The sequence below is a fragment of the Eumetopias jubatus genome, unplaced genomic scaffold (genome assembly GCF_037043125.1).
Source record: "Eumetopias jubatus isolate StellerSeaLion01/CBP00866 unplaced genomic scaffold, mEumJub1_p1.0 scaffold_2, whole genome shotgun sequence".
NCBI lineage: Eukaryota > Metazoa > Chordata > Mammalia > Carnivora > Otariidae > Eumetopias > Eumetopias jubatus.
This window is the reverse complement of record NW_028274808.1, coordinates 85,612,114-85,630,094: the sequence shown is the minus strand read 5'-3', so window position 1 is coordinate 85,630,094 and position 17,981 is coordinate 85,612,114. Positions and strand designations below refer to the sequence as shown.

General features: G+C 39.7%; 1 protein-coding gene across 1 annotated transcript in view; it reads right to left on the bottom strand.

Annotated features, from left to right (window-relative positions):
- Window positions 1-16,013, bottom strand: part of MGAT4D (MGAT4 family member D) — a 56,343-nt gene extending 40,330 nt beyond the window's left edge. Inside the window, exons 1-3 of the mRNA XM_028102245.1 lie at window positions 15,920-16,013; window positions 2,095-2,253; window positions 17-154 (exon numbers count right to left, since the gene is read on the bottom strand). Coding sequence (XP_027958046.1) covers window positions 17-154; window positions 2,095-2,253; window positions 15,920-16,013 — 391 coding nt within the window. The remainder of the gene's footprint in view (window positions 1-16; window positions 155-2,094; window positions 2,254-15,919) is intronic.
- Window positions 16,014-17,981: the final 1,968 nt, after the last annotated feature.

Here is a 17,981-nt window from a genome sequence, read left to right as displayed (position 1 = left end):
TTCTAAATTTGCTTACCACCTGTTTTCTCTTTGCCAATGATTACATCAGGATAAATTCTGTCTACTTTCCTTAGATGAGGAAAAAAGAACTTTAGGATTTCAAATGTATTAGATGTTGTTTCATTCTTACCCAATGTATTCATTTTCTTCTCAACTGAAAGAGAGAAAAAAGAGAGTTGCTAAGTGCATGACGACAGGGATTTTTCTCTCTTTGGTACAATTTTTCATAATGAGATTAACAGATTTAGTATTCAATATATAAGAGAAATACAATTAAATGTGAACTATTAAAACATATGGCTACAAAATATAGTTCCAATATTATTGATTCATATTTATTTTAAAAATAATATTTAAGCCTAGCACTATGAGCTACATAACCAGAGACTAACAGAACTGTCAGTTCTAAATGAAGTATAACTGAAACATGCTATAATTGATCTGATCTGCTATTTTGATTAATACCACATTAAGGTTGGTATCTCTATAACTTTGTTTTGTAGCTCAACATTTAATGATTCTACTTGTACCACTCATTTGAATATACCTCTACAATTTTGAAAAAGAAGAGCAAAATTAGAGACTCACACCCTATATAATTCATAATATATAATATGGTAATCAAGACAGTGTGGTATTACATTAAAAAAAGATACACAGACCGATGGAAGAGAATAGAGAATCCAGAAATAGATCCACATAAATATCATCAACTGATTTTTGGAAAAGGTACAAAGGCAATTCAATGCAGGAAAGGACAGCGTTTTTGACAAAGAATACTTGGAATACTTGGACATTCACATGAAAAAGACTGAATCTTGACCCGTACTTCACACTAGTTACAAAAACCAACTCAAAAGTTTCAGAGACCCAAATGTAAAACCTAAACTATAAAATTCAAAGCACACACATAAAAGAAAATCTTCGTGACCCTGAGAGAGGTAAAGAATTCTTAAAGGTAATATCAAAAACATTATATAAAAAGAAAAATTGATAAATTGAACTTCACAATTAAAAGTGTTTGGTTTCTGAAGGACACCATAAGGAGAATGAAAAGACTAGCCAAGATTGGGAGAAAACATTTCCAAATCACATATCTATATGAAATGTATTCAGGATATATATACGTATATATAAATATATACACTTTAAAGAAAATTCTTTTCATACAAAAAACCTGTATATGAATGTTTACAGTAACATGTACTTGTAATTGCCAAAAAAATGAAAACAACCTAAATGTCCTTCAATTGGTAAAAGGATAAACAAACTGTATCCACTGTACATCCATATAATCAAAGGCTACTCAGCAATATAAAGTCAACAAAAAATTTCGTCACATAACTTTGATGAATCTTTGTTAAGTGAAAGAAGTCAGTCTCCAAGAATTACACACTGTATGATTCCCTTTGAATGACATTCTGGGAAAGAGAAAACTCTAAGAAGAGAACTGATTAGTGGTTGCAAGGTATTAAGAGTAAGGACTACCTGACTACAAAAGGGGAAACAGAGGCAGGACTTTTTATCCTGGAGAAGTGCGAGCCACTGCAGGATGACACACAGGATAGTGAGCCTTCACTTTGGCTACAGTGGAAATAGACAGGCGGGGACAAGTCTGGGGAGAGAGAAAAAACAGAAGTATGTTAGCAGTCATTCAGACGAGGCATGAAGGCGGCCTGACTAGAGCAGCAGAGATGGTGATGGGAAAATGTGGACAGATTTGTGGACACATAAGATTGTGAATCAACAGGTTTGCTTACTGACTGAAATGGGAATATGCAAGAGGAGGCGGGGCGGGGGCGTCAGAGTGACACTCAGGTTCTGGCCCACCTAGCGGATGGGTCACGACGGTGGTGCGGGTCACACAGCAAACACAGGAAGACCATTTCTGAGCTCCAGAGGAGAGGAAGTATATTAGTGTTGTCTCTTACCCAATTTTTGTATGTCTCACAATAAAAGAACAAGTAACTAACTTAGTTATATTTGTTGGGGAGAAGTGTTCTCAAATCACAAAGCACAAAATCTAAATTCCCAAACACAAAACACAAGACCAACAAACAAACCACCACCCACAAAAACAAAAGCAACACAAACCTAAGTTTATGGACATATTTTTTCTCTGTGTCATTTCATACTTCATTTTACTCAAGGCTTTGGTCAGTTCTTGGCGGTTTCTTTCAGTTTTGTTTTTTAAATGTAGCATTTTTTCCTTAAACTCCAAAATATGGTTTCTACAATTAATTAATTGATTACCTGCAAGGAAAACATATGTGTATATATTTATATATGTAGCAATGGTATCATAATATTTTCTGTAATATATAACGAAAAAATAAAATATATGCTTCAACATAGCTGTAACACTGTGTGTATATATACAGGTACACAGTTTATATATATATGTCTATACAATACACATAAGAGGCTGGAGAAAGAGTGGGATGTTAAAACAGTACTATCTGGAAGTGGAACTATTATAAACGGTTTTTGCTTAATTACTTTGTGCTTTTCTATATATTCCAAATTTTCCATTTTGTGCACATAGTAGATTTGTAATTAGAGGGAAAAACCAATTGAGACAAAAAATTCACTTTTAAGAATTTATCTGAAGAAAATAACCAGAAATATATACACAGATTTGGCTCTAAGGATGTCTAACACAGGCAGCAGCATTATTAATCCTTATAAGAAAATCAGAAACAGCCTAAATGCTCAACATGGACATATGCTAAATAAATTACAGAATATCCTTTTTAAAAGTTACAGTGGCTCGGGGGTTAAATCATGTATAACTGAATCCCAATTTCATCACTTAATACTTGTGTCATCTTGGACAAGCTATTTTATGTTTGTTAACTTCTGTTCCTTCACGTATAAATGGATTTATAAAAATCCCTGCCCCAGAGTTGGGAAGAAGTGATACAATAATGCACATAAGCCATGTGGCAAAGCACATGAAAAAAAACGCTTTGACAAATATCTGACAAATATTATTTATCAATAGGCTACATTTTATTCATTTGCCAATGTAATACTATACAGCTATGAAAATCATCTTATAGAATATTTAATGTTGTACAAACAATTGTTTTTTAAAAACAAAGCTATGTATAAAATCATTTCTTTTTTGTAAAACAACACATATACAGATAGTAAAAAAGACTAAGAACACAAGTTTGTATTTTGTTAATATAAAATCTTTAGTTTGCTGGATCAGTTTTTATTTCCTAGAATTCTTTTGTTCTAGAATCATGTTACATTGCTTCTATAATCAGAAAAAAATTAACAAATAAAATACTAAGCACCTTTTATTTGCCAAGTACTCTGTGCCAAGGGAAGTACAACAATAAAAAAAGATACGGTAGTCTTGCCTTTAGGAAGTTTATAGGCTAATTGGTAGAACTAACTTAACTGGTCATTTAAATCATTGTGATATTTTGGATGTTACAGATTTCCTTCTCCTTGGGTTTTAACTTATTAGGAGTACATAGATAACACCAGCCCCAAACAGTAACTATCAGTTTTATTGGGGGCTGTCTGACAATGGGTATGTTGCCAAGTGCAGTGGGATGTCCTATTTCCCTACCCAAGTTAACTTACTCCCACCCATTATTGAAAGAGCAACTGGACCACTGTGGGGCCATACCCACAAAGGGGATGACTTGCCACATGTGCTTACTATTTTGGAGGAAAAAGTAGAGAGAGCTGGCCCTTCTTTCAGGGAGTACATAAGAGATGTTATGAGAGAAAGAGCTCAGAGATGGCCCAAGTTGCCTTTTCAAGGAAGCTATTCCGCCTCCCTGTCCATGTATTGGCCCACAGAAGTCAGGTCTGACCCATCTCACCATTCAGATGACTCTATCTTCTGAGAGAAGGTCCAAGAGGTCACTTGAAAATGGCCCTTCTAGGAGAATGAAATGAAAGGTGTCCCCGTGAAGGAAACATGGACACAGTAAAACAAGGCTGCAAGCCCTGACATCTAGTGATAATAGTATGCACAGAGGGCAGGATCCATTCAGCTTAGGAGGGGGAGGGCAGGAACTCAGAGGAGGAATCTGGAGGATGCGCTGCCCAGGGGGACTCTGGGGGCAGTGTGAGTGAGGCAATCAAGGGAAGCAAAGACAGGTGTTCTATGTGGAGCACTGCCGTGGGAAAGGCGAGGAGGCTTTCAAAAACGTGGTCCTACACACCTAGAAGCTATTCAGTATTTCAGGGACAACAGGGGAAAATTCAGAGGTTAAAAGAGGAATCTGGTTCTGCGGATCTTTTTGATAAGTTATGATAAAGAGCTTGAACACTCCCCTACACCTATGTTTCTCAAACCTTTTTTCTAAAAAAAAACCTCTAATGGCAGTAAATTTGAATAAAAGGGATGTGGGTGGAGGCATAACATGAAATAGCACCCCCCAGTCATGAAATTTCAGTGAAGTTTCTTTAAAATATGTGCAAAGGGGCACCTGGGTGGCTCAGTCATTAAGCGTCTGCCTTCGGCTCAGGTCATGGTCCCAGGGTCCTGGGATCAAGCCCCACATTGGGCTCCCTGCTCTGCGGGAAGCCTGCGTCTCCCTCTCCCACTCCCCCTGCTTGTGTTCCCTCTCTCGCTGTGTCTCTCTCTGTCAAATAAATAAATAAATAAATAAATAAATAAATAAATAAATAAATAAATAAATAAATAAATAAAATTTAAAAATAAAATATGTGCAAATTTTGTAGCCCATTCTACAGTACATATTTGTTTTGTTTTGGTTTAGGGTTCATGGATTTTCATTTACTTATTTTTTAATTGAGGCATAGTTGACATATAACAGTTTCAGGTGTGCCAAGTAATGAGTTGATATTTGCATGTTATGAAATGATCACCACAATAATCCTAGTTAAGATGTATTTGTTTTAATATAAAGATAACAGAGTCATGTTCTGCCCTCCTCCCAACGTTTTTTTCAGGTGACTTTATATATCTTGGAACAGCACTATTGGCTATCACGGGAACAAGTATTTCAATCAAGAAACATAGCTGAAGGGGCGTCTGGGTGGCTCAGTTGGTTAAGCGACTGCCTTCGGCTCGGGTCATGATCCTGGAGTCCCTGGATCGAGTCCCGCATCAGGCTCTCTGCTCGGAGGGGAGTCTGCTTCTCCCTCTGACCCTCCCCCCTCTCATGTGCTCTTTCTCTCTCTCTCATTCTCTCTCTTTCAAATAAATAAATAAATAAATCTTTAATAAAAAAAAAAAGAAACATAGCTGAAGACTACTAGGCGCAACCTGCATTTTAGGAAGATCATTCTGGTGGCCATATTGAAGGTTGTTTCAGGAAGGCAAAACTAAAGCCAAAGAAACCACTAGTTAGGAACCTAAATTGATAGTAGTTTCATGTGAGAGATGGTAAAAGAATAAACTAGGGCAGAAAGGATTAGGAAATAGGGGATAATATGAAAAACATCTAAGAGCTTTTATTGAAAAGACTTTGAACTGACTGAAAGAGATTAGAATCCCTACTAGGTTTCCGACATGACTACAGATTTCTTCAGTCTGAATTGGGAAAACAGGAAAAGGAGCCGTGATGATGCTTATGAGGCATCTACATATGTGGCAAACATTTGGCTCTACGACTCTGAAGTTCAAGGGAGAGATTAGGGCTGGTGTTATAGATTTGAGAGCAAAAGTGAGATTGACTTATAACATGGAGTAAGAAAATGTAGTGATAAAAATTCTCCCAGTCTCATCTCTGTTGTGTCCTTCCCTCCCTGCCTTGGCTCACACTAGCCTTAGCCTTGGGCAGAGGGTTCAGAATTTGAAGTCCAGCAGGTGCCTAAGTGGTTCCCAGAGGTCTTGAATCCCTGGCCATGGGCAGACTCGGCCCCTCCTGACAGCACTGTATATCCATCTTGCTGGCCACTGTACATCCATCAGATAGGCCAGCTTGGAACAAAACTTGTGTCTTGCCTGAGCTACTCTACTGAGGACAGGAAGCAACCAATAAACTATAATATCCTGGTATTTCTCTGCCAAGCCTCAATGGATCATCCACCCCAAGATACAACAGAGGAAATTAAACCTGCTGTTTCACTGCTCTCTAACAAGACACGTTGTCTCTCCCGCTTGGGTTGGAGGGGGCCCCCCTTCTCCAGTCCTCACACAGTGGCCAGCTCCATCTCTAGGGTCTCTCACAACACCTCTCCATCTCCAGTTCTGTGTCACTGAATCTCTCAAATGCAACAATTTCATATTATATGGAGTATCCTGCCAACAGGGACTCCCATCAATGGGGTACACACACAAACATGTAGATTCAGATTTTATGCATAGTTAGGCTTGCTGAAACAGGGCAGTGGAGGTTTAGGGAAAGACCCAACTGGCTGACTAACCATTACAGAGAATCCTGTAATTATGAAGACTTCTTGCAGTCTTTCGCAGTGAGCCTTGTGCCCCATCCCTGCACAAGTCCCTAGCCTGTTAAGATACAACCAGCAGAACTCAAGGATCTACATGTCTAGTCTTCACTAGCGAGTGGATGGTGGCACAAGATATACAGTTTCCTCCCTCAATCCACCTCCAGGGAAAGGCCAGACAAGAGTGAATGACAAATGACAAGAGTGAAAAGGCACTGCTGGATCCAAGCCACAATTTAATCTGTACATATAAATCACTCAGTAAGGAAAAGATGGAGGACTTGCTGCTCTGAACTATTTTTTTCTCTGCAACCTCTTGAAGGCCTCCTAATCTGGGCCCCAGAATCAATCTAGCTGAAGCAATGGTTGGTCTCCAGCACCTATCAGTGTACTGGTTGGCAATTTGTGTTGGTCATCATTGCCCTCACAGTACAATACTAGGATTTTTGCCTATTCTCTACAGATGGAAATACATGGCTATAGATCAACCATTTGGTCTCAGTAGAGAGGGGGATGTCAAGAGTAAAAGCAATTTTCTGTTCCTTCCTAAAACACTGTGACAGAGAGTTCAGAATTCATTTACAATTCCAAGCAAAGCCTGAGTTTTTCTTTGGGAAGGAATGCTCTTCTCAGGGCCTTCTATATGTCACCAGCCAGAACAGTTGCCTGGCCATGCAATTAATTCCCTCGTTCAACAAATATTTATTAAACTAAATACTGTTACATGTCCTGGGGATATGACAATGCACAAAACAGAACTCCTGGCCCCCTTGGAACTTACATCCTACTGAATGGAAAAAACAAGAAATAAGTGAATCATATGTTTATAAGTACCAAAAAAACATAAAGCAGGGAAAAAGGATACAGAGTGTTGATGGTGGGGGGAGGTTTTAACTGTCAACAGGGTGATCAGAGAAGGCTTGAGGAGATAACATGTGAGCACAGACAAGAACAAAGCAAATGAAAGAATGCTGCAGGTAACTCTGGTACAGAGAGAAGAGCTTGTGCAAAAGCCCTGAGGCAGGAGGGTGCCCGTTATCTCCAGAAACAGCATGGAGACCAGTGTGGCTGAAGCAAAAGAATGACAGGAAGAGTTGTAGGTGATGAAATTACAAAGCCACCTTTGTAAGTACTTTAGATTTACTTTAAGCAAACCGGGGAGCCAATAGAAGTCTATAGGCAGAGAGCCACATAATCCAACTTACCAGAACAGGATCCTTCTATCTGCCGTGTGAACAACAGAGTTGGGGAAACTAAGACTGAAGAAGGGCGATCAGGAAAGACGTCTGTGGCTTAGAAAAGATTGTTGGTGGGTAAGTGCTGAGGAATGGTTTAATTCTGGATAGAGTCTGAAGATAAAGAAGATAGGATTTGCTGACATCAAATGTGGGATACGGAAAAAAAAAAAAGGAGGCAATGATATTCTGAGCAACTAGAAGAAAGGAGTAGCCATTTACTGAGATGGAGAAGATGAAGGGAGCAAGTTTCGGTGTGAATATTAGGAGTCTGTGTGGTTTGAGACATGTTAGATTTGAGATGCTTATCACACATCTCAGTAGGCAGCTCCATGTGTGGGTCTGGCAGGAGAACTGGCCTGGCCTGGCCACAGACACTTAGAGAGACCTGGGGTAAGAAGCAGGAGATCACTATGAGAATGAGGATGAACAGAGAAGAGATGAGGCCCAAGGACTAAATTCTGGGGCACCCCAAGTTATGGGGTGAACACATGAGAAGTCAGTAACAAAGTTGAACACATGAGAAGTCAGTAACAAAGCTAAGACAGATTAGCTGGTAAGGCAGGAGGAAGCTCGGGTGTGTGTCAAGACCTTGGAAACCAAGTGAGAAAAATGTGTCAAGGAGATGAAAGGCATCAACTGTCAAGTGCTGTTGAATAGGACAAGGAGGGTGAGGACAGGGCGGGAGCCATGAGACAGCAGTGTGCAGTCCCCAGCGAAGTGAAAGCCTAGCTGGAGCCGGTTCAGGAGAAAGCAGGACCAGTGGGCTTAGAGACAGGGCAGGGGGACAACTTTTTGGGGGGTGGTGGAGAGGGGCAGAGGGAGAGGGAGAGAGAGAGCATCCAAGCAGACTCCATACCCAGCGCAGAGCCTGATGTGGGGCTCGAACTCATGACCCTGAGATCATGACCTGAGCCGAAACCAAGAGCTTAACTGACTGAGCCACCCAGGCGCCCTGAGTGATTTTTAAACTGAACTGTGCTTTAATCAAAAGAACTGCAACTATCCCAGATAAATCTTGAATATTCATAAAATGGATACTATTTAAAGATGTCGACAAACTTTAGAAGTAGACATAGTTTCACCAGTATAACCCTATCTTATTGGGGTTCCTGGGGTAATATTCTCTCTGCAAACTGAATCGTGTTTGAAGCTAATATATCACGGGTGATGCAACACAGCTAAGCTTCCACAATGTTTTAAGTCAGTCCCTGAGGGATCAACTTGGTAAACATGAAAACAGAGTTTTCTCTAGAGGAAGTAGTATTTGCAGAAAACAACCATGCAAAAAAGTTAAAGGATATATTCCCTAGTCTTACATCTGCTTCTTATACAATTTTACTTGATAATTCTATTCAACAATATTCTATTTCAAATATTTAATTACTTTCATATTCACTTAGGTATTTGCAAGGGTGAGATGTTATAAAACTATGTTTCAAAGGTTTGAAATAAACAATAATTTGATGTTTTGAATCAAGTGTGGTGAAATTGTGAAAACAAACACCAGTCCATGGGTGCAATGGGCCAATGTGACTTCCGCCCATAATAAAGGGGCCAGGTGAGATCCTAAGTACCACTGACCTTTGTTTCTCACAGCAAGAATCCAAGACACCGCTATCCAGTAGAAATAAAATGTAAGATACCTTTGTAATTTTAAATTTTCTAGTAGCCACATTTAAAAAAAGTAACAAGAAACAAGTAATTGTAAAGAATATATTTAATGTAATTCAATATATCTGAAATATTTTTCAACATGTAACCAACATAAAGAGTAACTAATGGAATAGTTTGCATTCCTTTTTGTACTATGAATGCTAAATCCTGTGTATATTTTATACTTACAGTACATCTTAATTCACATGTAAAATTTTAATAGTGAAATGCAGTCTTACCAAAACAATAAAATTTTGCTTAATGGATAAATATTTTGCACTGCTTCAGCCTTTATATTTAAGTTTAAGTTAGTTAAAATTAAACCAAATTTAAAATTCATTTTCTCAGTTACACTAACCATATTTCAAGTGCTCGACAGTCACCTAGATAGGGGTTGCCATATTGGACAGCGGTTTCTTGGCACCAGCTGTGAGCTTATTAGAAATGCAGTATCCCTTGGGGTGCCTGGGTGGCTCAGTCAGTTATGTGTTGACTCTTGATTTCGACTCAGGTTGTGATCTCAGGGTTGTGAGACAGAGTCCCGTGTTGGGCTCCACGCTGAGCATGGAGTCTGCTTGAGATTCTCTCTCTCCCTCTCCCTCTGCTCCTCTCCCACTCGCTCACATGCACGCATGCTTTCTTTCTCTCTCTCAAAAAAAAAAAAAAAAGAAAGAAAGGAAAAAGAGAAAAAAAAAAAAGAAAAGAAGAAAAGAAATGCAGTATTTCAGGCCTCTCCCCAGACCTACTGAGTCAGAATCTGTGCTTTAATAAATTCACAGGTGATTGGTATACACGTTAAAATTTAAGAAGCACTGTTATAGATCTCTTTAATTGTTTTATCTTTCTCATCACTGACTTTACCATAGTTCAGGTCATTACTGCCTCTAGCTACACTATTTTAACTGTCTCTTAATTAGTCTCTCACCTCCAATCCACAATTAATCTTCTGGAAACACTGCTCAAAGACTTTCAATGATTCCCTGAATGCTTACTGAATTAAGTCCAAACTACTTGCCTTAACATACAAGGTCTTATCCCATATGGCCATGCCCTGACTCTTCCACCCCATTTCATTCACTAAACCCCTCCAGCAATGAGAAGCATCACAGGGTGTGCATTCTTTCTGCCATTTAATACTTACCATGTGTTATTCACTGAGCTATATGACAGGTAAACATGGATAAAGTCAGGTTCCTGCTCTAAATTACCTGACAAGAGATGGAGGAAGGAGCATGTATTTAAACAACCAATTAATATAATTGTGAAAATGGAGTTATGCTCAAGTGCCACAGGCAGAGAGAGGCAGAAATTCTTAACTAGTAAGGAAGACTGAGGAGTGGGGGAGGGACAAGGGAAAAGGTTTCAGAGAAGAGGGGATATTTAAGAACTTGAAGAATGTACAGAATGCCGCCCTACAGCAAAGGGAAGGGCATTCGAAACTAAGAAAATAACAACATAAATGCATAAGTATGAAATGGTATGGCGTACTGAGGGAAAAGCAAGTAATTCACTCAGGGGGTCAAAAGAAAGGGGAATGAATGGCATGAGGTTGAAGTATTGGCAGACCACTTCAAATTTATTATTCATTTATTTGTACCCAAAGTGGTTCCAAAGAAAGACTATCCGAGGCAGTTGGTAGGAGATGAAGGTAAAATATATTTTGGATTATTCCACTCCACATATATTTTGCAATAATCAAATCACACTACGAACAACACCCTTTGAACTCCCTTTGAGTGGTCCCTCTATGCGTTAGGTCTTATGATGAAATATTTCAGGCATTACAAAGCATATAAAATAGTTTGAAAGACAACAATAAAAATGAGCATCCATGAATCCACTACTACCCTAGCCTTAAATAGTCCATCTGTTTCCTTCCAAGATTATGTTCCCTTTCCTCCTTACTCCCAGATGAGCAGAATTCTGAATTTTGTATTAATCTTCCATTGCTTTTCTTTCAAGTTTTACCACTTGTGCAAGCTGACTCATATGTTTTTAGCTATTAATAAATAATACTTATATGCATTCTTCTGTACTTGCTTCTTTTGCTTAATTTATGTTTTTGCAATCCATCCATACTGATAAGTCAAGCTCTAGTCCATTCACTTCCACTACTGTTAAATGTTCCACTGTTTTGAATATACAGTAACACATTTAGCTCTTCTGTTGATGAACAATTATAAAAAATGCTACCAAAAATATACCAGATTGATATATTCAAGAGTTTCCCTTTGATATATCTGGTGGTAGCGATGTTATTTTAAATATTGAACAACCTTGGGAGGCCTGGATGACTCAGTCAGTTAAGCATCTGCCTTCGGCTCAGGTCATGATCCCAGGGTGCTGGGTTCAAGTCCTGCGTCAGGCTCACTGCTCAGTGGGGAGCCTGCTTCTCCCTCTGCCTGCTGCTCCCCCTGCTTGTGCTCTCTCTCTCTGACAAATAAATAAGTAAAATCTTAAAAAAAAAACAAATATTGAACAACCTATATGGCATGGGTACTGATCAGTGACAAGGGGAGGTGGCCATAAACCACTGGGTAAGGTTGCACACCAATTTCAGTCTTGACTAGCAGAATTGCTAGGACACAGGAAATGCATGTCACATAATGAAAGTGATTGACTGTATGTATGTATACTCCCCACTCCCGAGGGGAGTGTGTGCAAATTCCTGTACTTCCCCATCCTCACCAAATGTCTTAGCTCCTAAATTTAAAAATCTGAATGGTATGAAATGCTATCTTGTGTTTTTAATTTGCATTTCTTTGATTGCTAATGAAGTTCTTGCCATGTTTATTCAACATTTATGTTGCACTTGGCCTTAGAGTCTATTTTGCTGATATTAATATAAGCTACATCAACTTTCTTTTGGATCAGGTTGCTGGTATATACATTTCCATCCCTCTTCCAACATTTCTCTATCTTTAAAATTTAAATGTATCTCTTGTAAATATCATCAAGTTTGGTTATGTTTTATATCCAGTCAGAAAATACTGTAATTTCCTTTTTGGAGCACTAACTATAATGAGTGATATTGTTATGCATTATTTTACGATTATTTTAGTAGTTAGACCAGAGATTTCAATGTGAATCTTTGACTTATTACAGTCTCATACAAATTCTCACATTCTCACTTTTCAACAGTGCTGCAAGTTTAGTACCATTTAACTCCATTTACCCCTCTCCTATCTTATCTTGTAATTCTTGTCACACATTGTTGTTCTAGATACACTTTAAATTCCACAAGACATTTCAATTACTATCTTGATTGGCCCACATGTACATCCTGGATTGTCTGCTGACAATAATATATGTCCATATATTATATATTCCATATATTATATATTCCATATATTATAATGGAATAATATTCCATTATAATAGAATATATAAAATTTCTTTATCCTTTCATCCATTGAAGGACACTTAGGATGCTTCCATAGCTTGGCTATTATAAATAATGCTGCAATAAACATACCTTTTCAAGTTAGTGTTTTCACTTGCTTCATATAAATACCCAGAAGTGGAATCGCTGGGTCATATGAGTAGTGCCATCTTTATTGTTTTGAGGAAACTCCATGCTTTTTTCCCATGGCTACACCAGTTTACATTCCCACCAACAGTGCATGAAGGTTCTCTTTTTCTCCACATCTTCACCAACACTCATTATTTCTTGTCTTTTTAAAAATAGCCAACCTAACAGGTATGAGGTGGTATCTCACTGTGGTTTTCATTTGCATTTCCCTGATGATTAGTGATGTTGACCATCTTTTTATATAGATGGCTTCCTATATTACTCAGCATAAAAGTCATAGTTCTTACTATGGTCTCCATGATCTTATCCCTTTACAACTCTTCCTTGTTCACATTAGCCTCCTAGCTGTTTCTCAAACATATCAAGCTGATTGTACCACAGGGCTTTTGCACCAGCTTTTCTCATTGCCTCGAAAACTCTCCCCCCAGATATCCACACAATAGTCTCCCTTACTTCATTCAGGAATAGGCATTAATAAGAATTTCCTTAACCACCCTATCTAAAATAGCACTTTCTCTCCCTTGTCAACACCTGACATCACAGAGCATTATCATTCCTGTTTGTTGTTTATTTTCCTTAACCAGAATGTAAGCTCCCTGAAAGTGAGGGTTTAAAAATTTTTTGTTGCCTAGTTCCTACAACATGAAGAAGTATTTATCAAATTCATTAATTCACTCATTCATTCAACCAGACAACAAATATTTAGCATACCTATTATAACAGGCATTTTTCCAGATGCTGGGGACACAGCAGTGAACCAAACAGGCAAAAACAGAAAAAATTCTTCTCCTCATGGAGCTTACATATTTATAGAATAAATTAATGAACTGTTAATACTATGAGCTTATAGAAACAAAAGGTTATAGGCACATAAAAATTTTAAAGGGTAAAGAAGGCCACTAGGTTGTGGCCAACTTTTTTTTTTTTAAGTAGGCTCTTTGCCCAGCATGGAACCCAGCGTGGGGCTTGAACTCACTACTCTGAATCAAAACCTGAGCTGAGATCAAGAGCTGGGCGCTTAATCAACTGAGCCACCCAGGCACCCCCAGCCATCTTTCTAATAAATATTCCCAAGTTTTCATTGATAAAGAATTACAACTATGGATCAAATTTTAAAAACCATTGGGACTATCTTTGGTGTCTTATAAAAATCGCTGCTTCCAAAACTAAATGAAGTTTGTTTTCTTTTGTTGACATAAGAACATCTCAGGATTGATTTTGTACAAGGATTGATTTTGTACAAGGATTGATTTTGTACAAGGATTGATTTTAGATCTAGGTTACACAGAAACATAAATGTAAAACATGAGAAACCTGTTTTATCAGTTATTCTAAGAGTGGTACATTTTCAAGAACAGTATCTCATATTCTGAATTTGAACATATGAATGCTGGGAATATAAATACTTTGAGGGACCAAACTTCTTTTTCCTGGTCATAACACAAAGTCCACAGTTTATAATAAATAATATAATAATATTAGTTGTATTAAAATGTCTTCTGACATTACCAATCCAAATTGCCTTCCAAAATTAGTCTAAAAGAGAGTTTACATTTTACTTTCTAATTATGAATGACGATTTATTTTGTGTTATAAAAGTAGTAATTGTTTATTGTCCTAGAATGCATAAAAACACATCTGGATAATGTTCCTTACAGAAAATGAAGAAGGGGGAAGTATATAAAATGATTAAAAATCAGTAGTATAAATCAGATAAATTATTATGTATTCCTAATCCTTTGAAACAAATAGTAGAATGTTGATATTGTGTATACATGACAAAATTTCGTATTAATCAGAAGACTAAAGCCACTTCTAAACGCGATCCTTGACACTACCACCAAGGTTACTCTGTGTGAACCCTGGGTCGTAAATGTGTTTAATAAGAAAGAAAATTTAACCTAAAACAACCTAAGGACAATCTTGGAAGGCTGGTTTAATATATTTACAGGATTCCTAAGCTTAAATTAAAAATCCAACTACAGGGCGCCTGGGTGGCTCAGTTGGTTAAGCGACTGCCTTCAGCTCAGGTCATGATCCTGGAGTCCTGGGATCGAGTCCCGCATCGGGCTCCCCGCTCAGCGAGGAACCTGCGTCTCCCTCTGGCCCTCCCTCCTCTCATGTGCTCTCTCTCTCATTCTCACTCTCTCAAAATAAATAAATCTTAAAAAAAAAATAAATAAATAAAAATCCAACTACATGGACGCTAAAATGTTACACTGGCCAATGTAATGTATGGTGATTAACATAACATAATAATTAAAAAATCAATAAAAATAAAGCTCTTCTATTACTTTCAAAAAAAATGTTACACTGGCCAATGGACAAGTAGAGCTGAAAGATAAAACGCAGGAAATCTAGTTAAATTTGAATTTCAGATAAACAAGTCTTTTGGTAGAAATATATTCTGTGCAATTTTTATACTAAAAGTTTACTCATTGTTTATCCAAACTTCAAATTTCCCTGGGCAATCTCCACTTTGATTTGCTAAACTGGGAACCCTAAAACAAAATGAATTAAAACCTCGGTGTATTTCGAAGCAGTAACCTAAGCCTCAAGGTTCATTTGAGAAAGTGCAGGTGCTATACCTGCGCTCTAAATTCTCTCCATCATACCCCTTTTTGGCTTCGCAAAAAATACTCTAGGGAGCCTCGAAGTGTGGCTCAATAACGTTAACGTGGAATACGAAGAGGAAAGATGTGGCTTTGTAAGAAGAGTTCTTAATTCAGACAGGCACGTTTCTGGAAACGATGGGGAAGAGGAAGACGCGCGCGGCGGGAAGCTGGGCACAAACCGGACCCTCGAACCCTCGGAGGAAAAGGGCGCGCGGAGGCGGGACAGCGCCGGGCAACCGCGCAGGCCGATCGATTAGCGCGCGCGCCTGGCGGGGGCGCGGCCGCCGGGATAGACGAAGGGCGCCCGTTACAGCTTAACCGCCGGTCGGACAAGGGCGCGGGAGGGCGCCAGCGGTCAAACACCTCATACGAGAGCGGGCGACAGCGCCAGGCTCTCACGTCGCCCCGCTTCTCTCCTCCCCACCCCCACCCCCACCCCGGGCCGCCCTGGCAATCCCGCAGCCCCGAAGCCGGAGAAGCTAGCCGCAGCTCACTGATTTGAGTCATCCTGGAGATGCAAAAGCAGGAGAAGCTGAAGAGCATGACGGCGGCCAGGGCGATCAGCGCGTTCACGTGCTTGGTCCTCATGGAGCTGGCCTGACTGCCGGCAACCCCCCAGCGTTGCGAGTGGTGGCGACACGGAGCGCGCCCCCCGCAGCGGAGGAGGAACGCAGGCCGCGCCTGCGCCGCGGGGCGCGCGCCCCCGCGCCCCCTGCCCCCCATCCCGCCCCTGTCGCTGGGGACCCCAGCATGCCCGCCCGTTGGGAGCCCCCTTCCGTGGCTCAGCACTTAGCATCTCGAACCCGTTGCTAGGACCGCTGGTGGTTCAACGCCATAAACTTTGGGCAAGTGCTCCACTGCCTAGCATGTGGTTGGTGGGTGCTCAGTAACTGTTACTTTATTTTCCTGTAGCTGTACTTCTGTGCCAGACCCTAGGCTAAGCAGTTTGTATATATTATCTTGGTAAATCCTCAAACATCCCAATTTTTTAAAGGCAAGATGACAATAGTTCTAATATGCTATTGTTCTCTTCATTTTATCTTGAAAAATGGGAGCCATTGTGAAATTGAGCCATTTGCTATTGGGACTGAGCAATATGTTATTGGTTCCTCCACAAATCGTGTACCTAGATAAGTTTATAAATAAAATCTGATAAGAAGGTCCTAAATAAAGTGAGTATCTTTAGTTTTAAATGAAAGCCATCAAATGCCCAAATAACTCGGGGGCTTAGATTTTTGCGTGGGAAATGGCCAACGCCAGACACTCAGCTTAATCCCTTTATTTTTTATATTTTGGTACCTCCTCCCCCAGGAAAGGAGCAGGGAATCAACGTTTGTGAAAGAAAGAAATTATATATGAGTAGAGCAACGGAGACTTGCTAAGCTATGCCAAGGTCAAGGTATCAGTTTCTCAGCCCCTTAAAAACCAAGCCTGGGGGGGCGCCTGGGTGGCTCAGTCGTTAAGCGTCTGCCCTCAGCTCGGGTCATGATCCCAGGGTCCTGGGATCGAGCCCCACATCGGGCTCCCCGCTTGGTGGGAAGCCTGCTCTTCCCTCTCCCACTCCCCCTGCCTGTGTTCCCTCTCTCACTGTGTCTCTTTCTGTCAAATAAATAAATAAAATCTTTAAAAAAAAAAAAAAAACAAGCCTGGGAAATACTAGGAGAAAATCAGTAGGTTGATGCTCTCTTTGGGCTCCTTGAACTGTGGTTTGCTATTTGGATTCTCCACGCTGATCAATCTTCTTATTGGTGGCATCTGGTAATAAGCTACTTCAAACCAGCCCTACACCACTGGCTGAGCTAGTTTCTGGCTCCTTGAAAGAGAAAAAAGATTTGAACATATGCCAACCTGAGGATGCCATTATAAGCTGTATTTTCTCATGTGCTGATGGCAGGAGGTGTGACCTTCAGTTGAGCAGTGACCCAGCCAGATCCCAGGATTGGGAGGCAAGAGGAACACCTCAACTCTATTCTCCCTCAGTCCTCGGGTCCCTTGCCAGTATCCCCCATTGGCTAAGCTCTACTGGAAGCCAGAAGGCAAGGAAGTTCTGTATAGTGTACTAGATCTTAGGACCTGCCTCCTGGGGTATGGAGCCAGGGTAGAGAAAGATGTAGAGCAGACTGACCTGCGGCAAGAGGCTATTCAGCACAGGGTATCTCCAAATTCAATCTGTCACAGTCCTCTTACTTGGTCTCCAGTTTCACACTTTCAGCTTTGCAATGAAAAGCAAACGATGTCAGAATCCACTCGCAGTATGTTGGGAAAGTTTTTAATCCTCTCTAAGTTAGGGTTTAACAAAAAGATGACATGAATAATATCTGTTCCAGGTTGCTGAGTTAAACAACATTCAAAACCAATTAGCATATGCCTTGTCATTATGTAATGCTCAATACATTTTGGTTCTCTGCTGTTGCTCATCAGAAGCAGTATCAATTTTCTCACTAATTCTAATTATCATTTTTCTACAAAGCAGTGGAGAGCTTTCCCATAGTTTATGGCATTTAACTACCATTAATTATTATTTTTTCTATATTATTTTGAGCAGACTACCTGCTC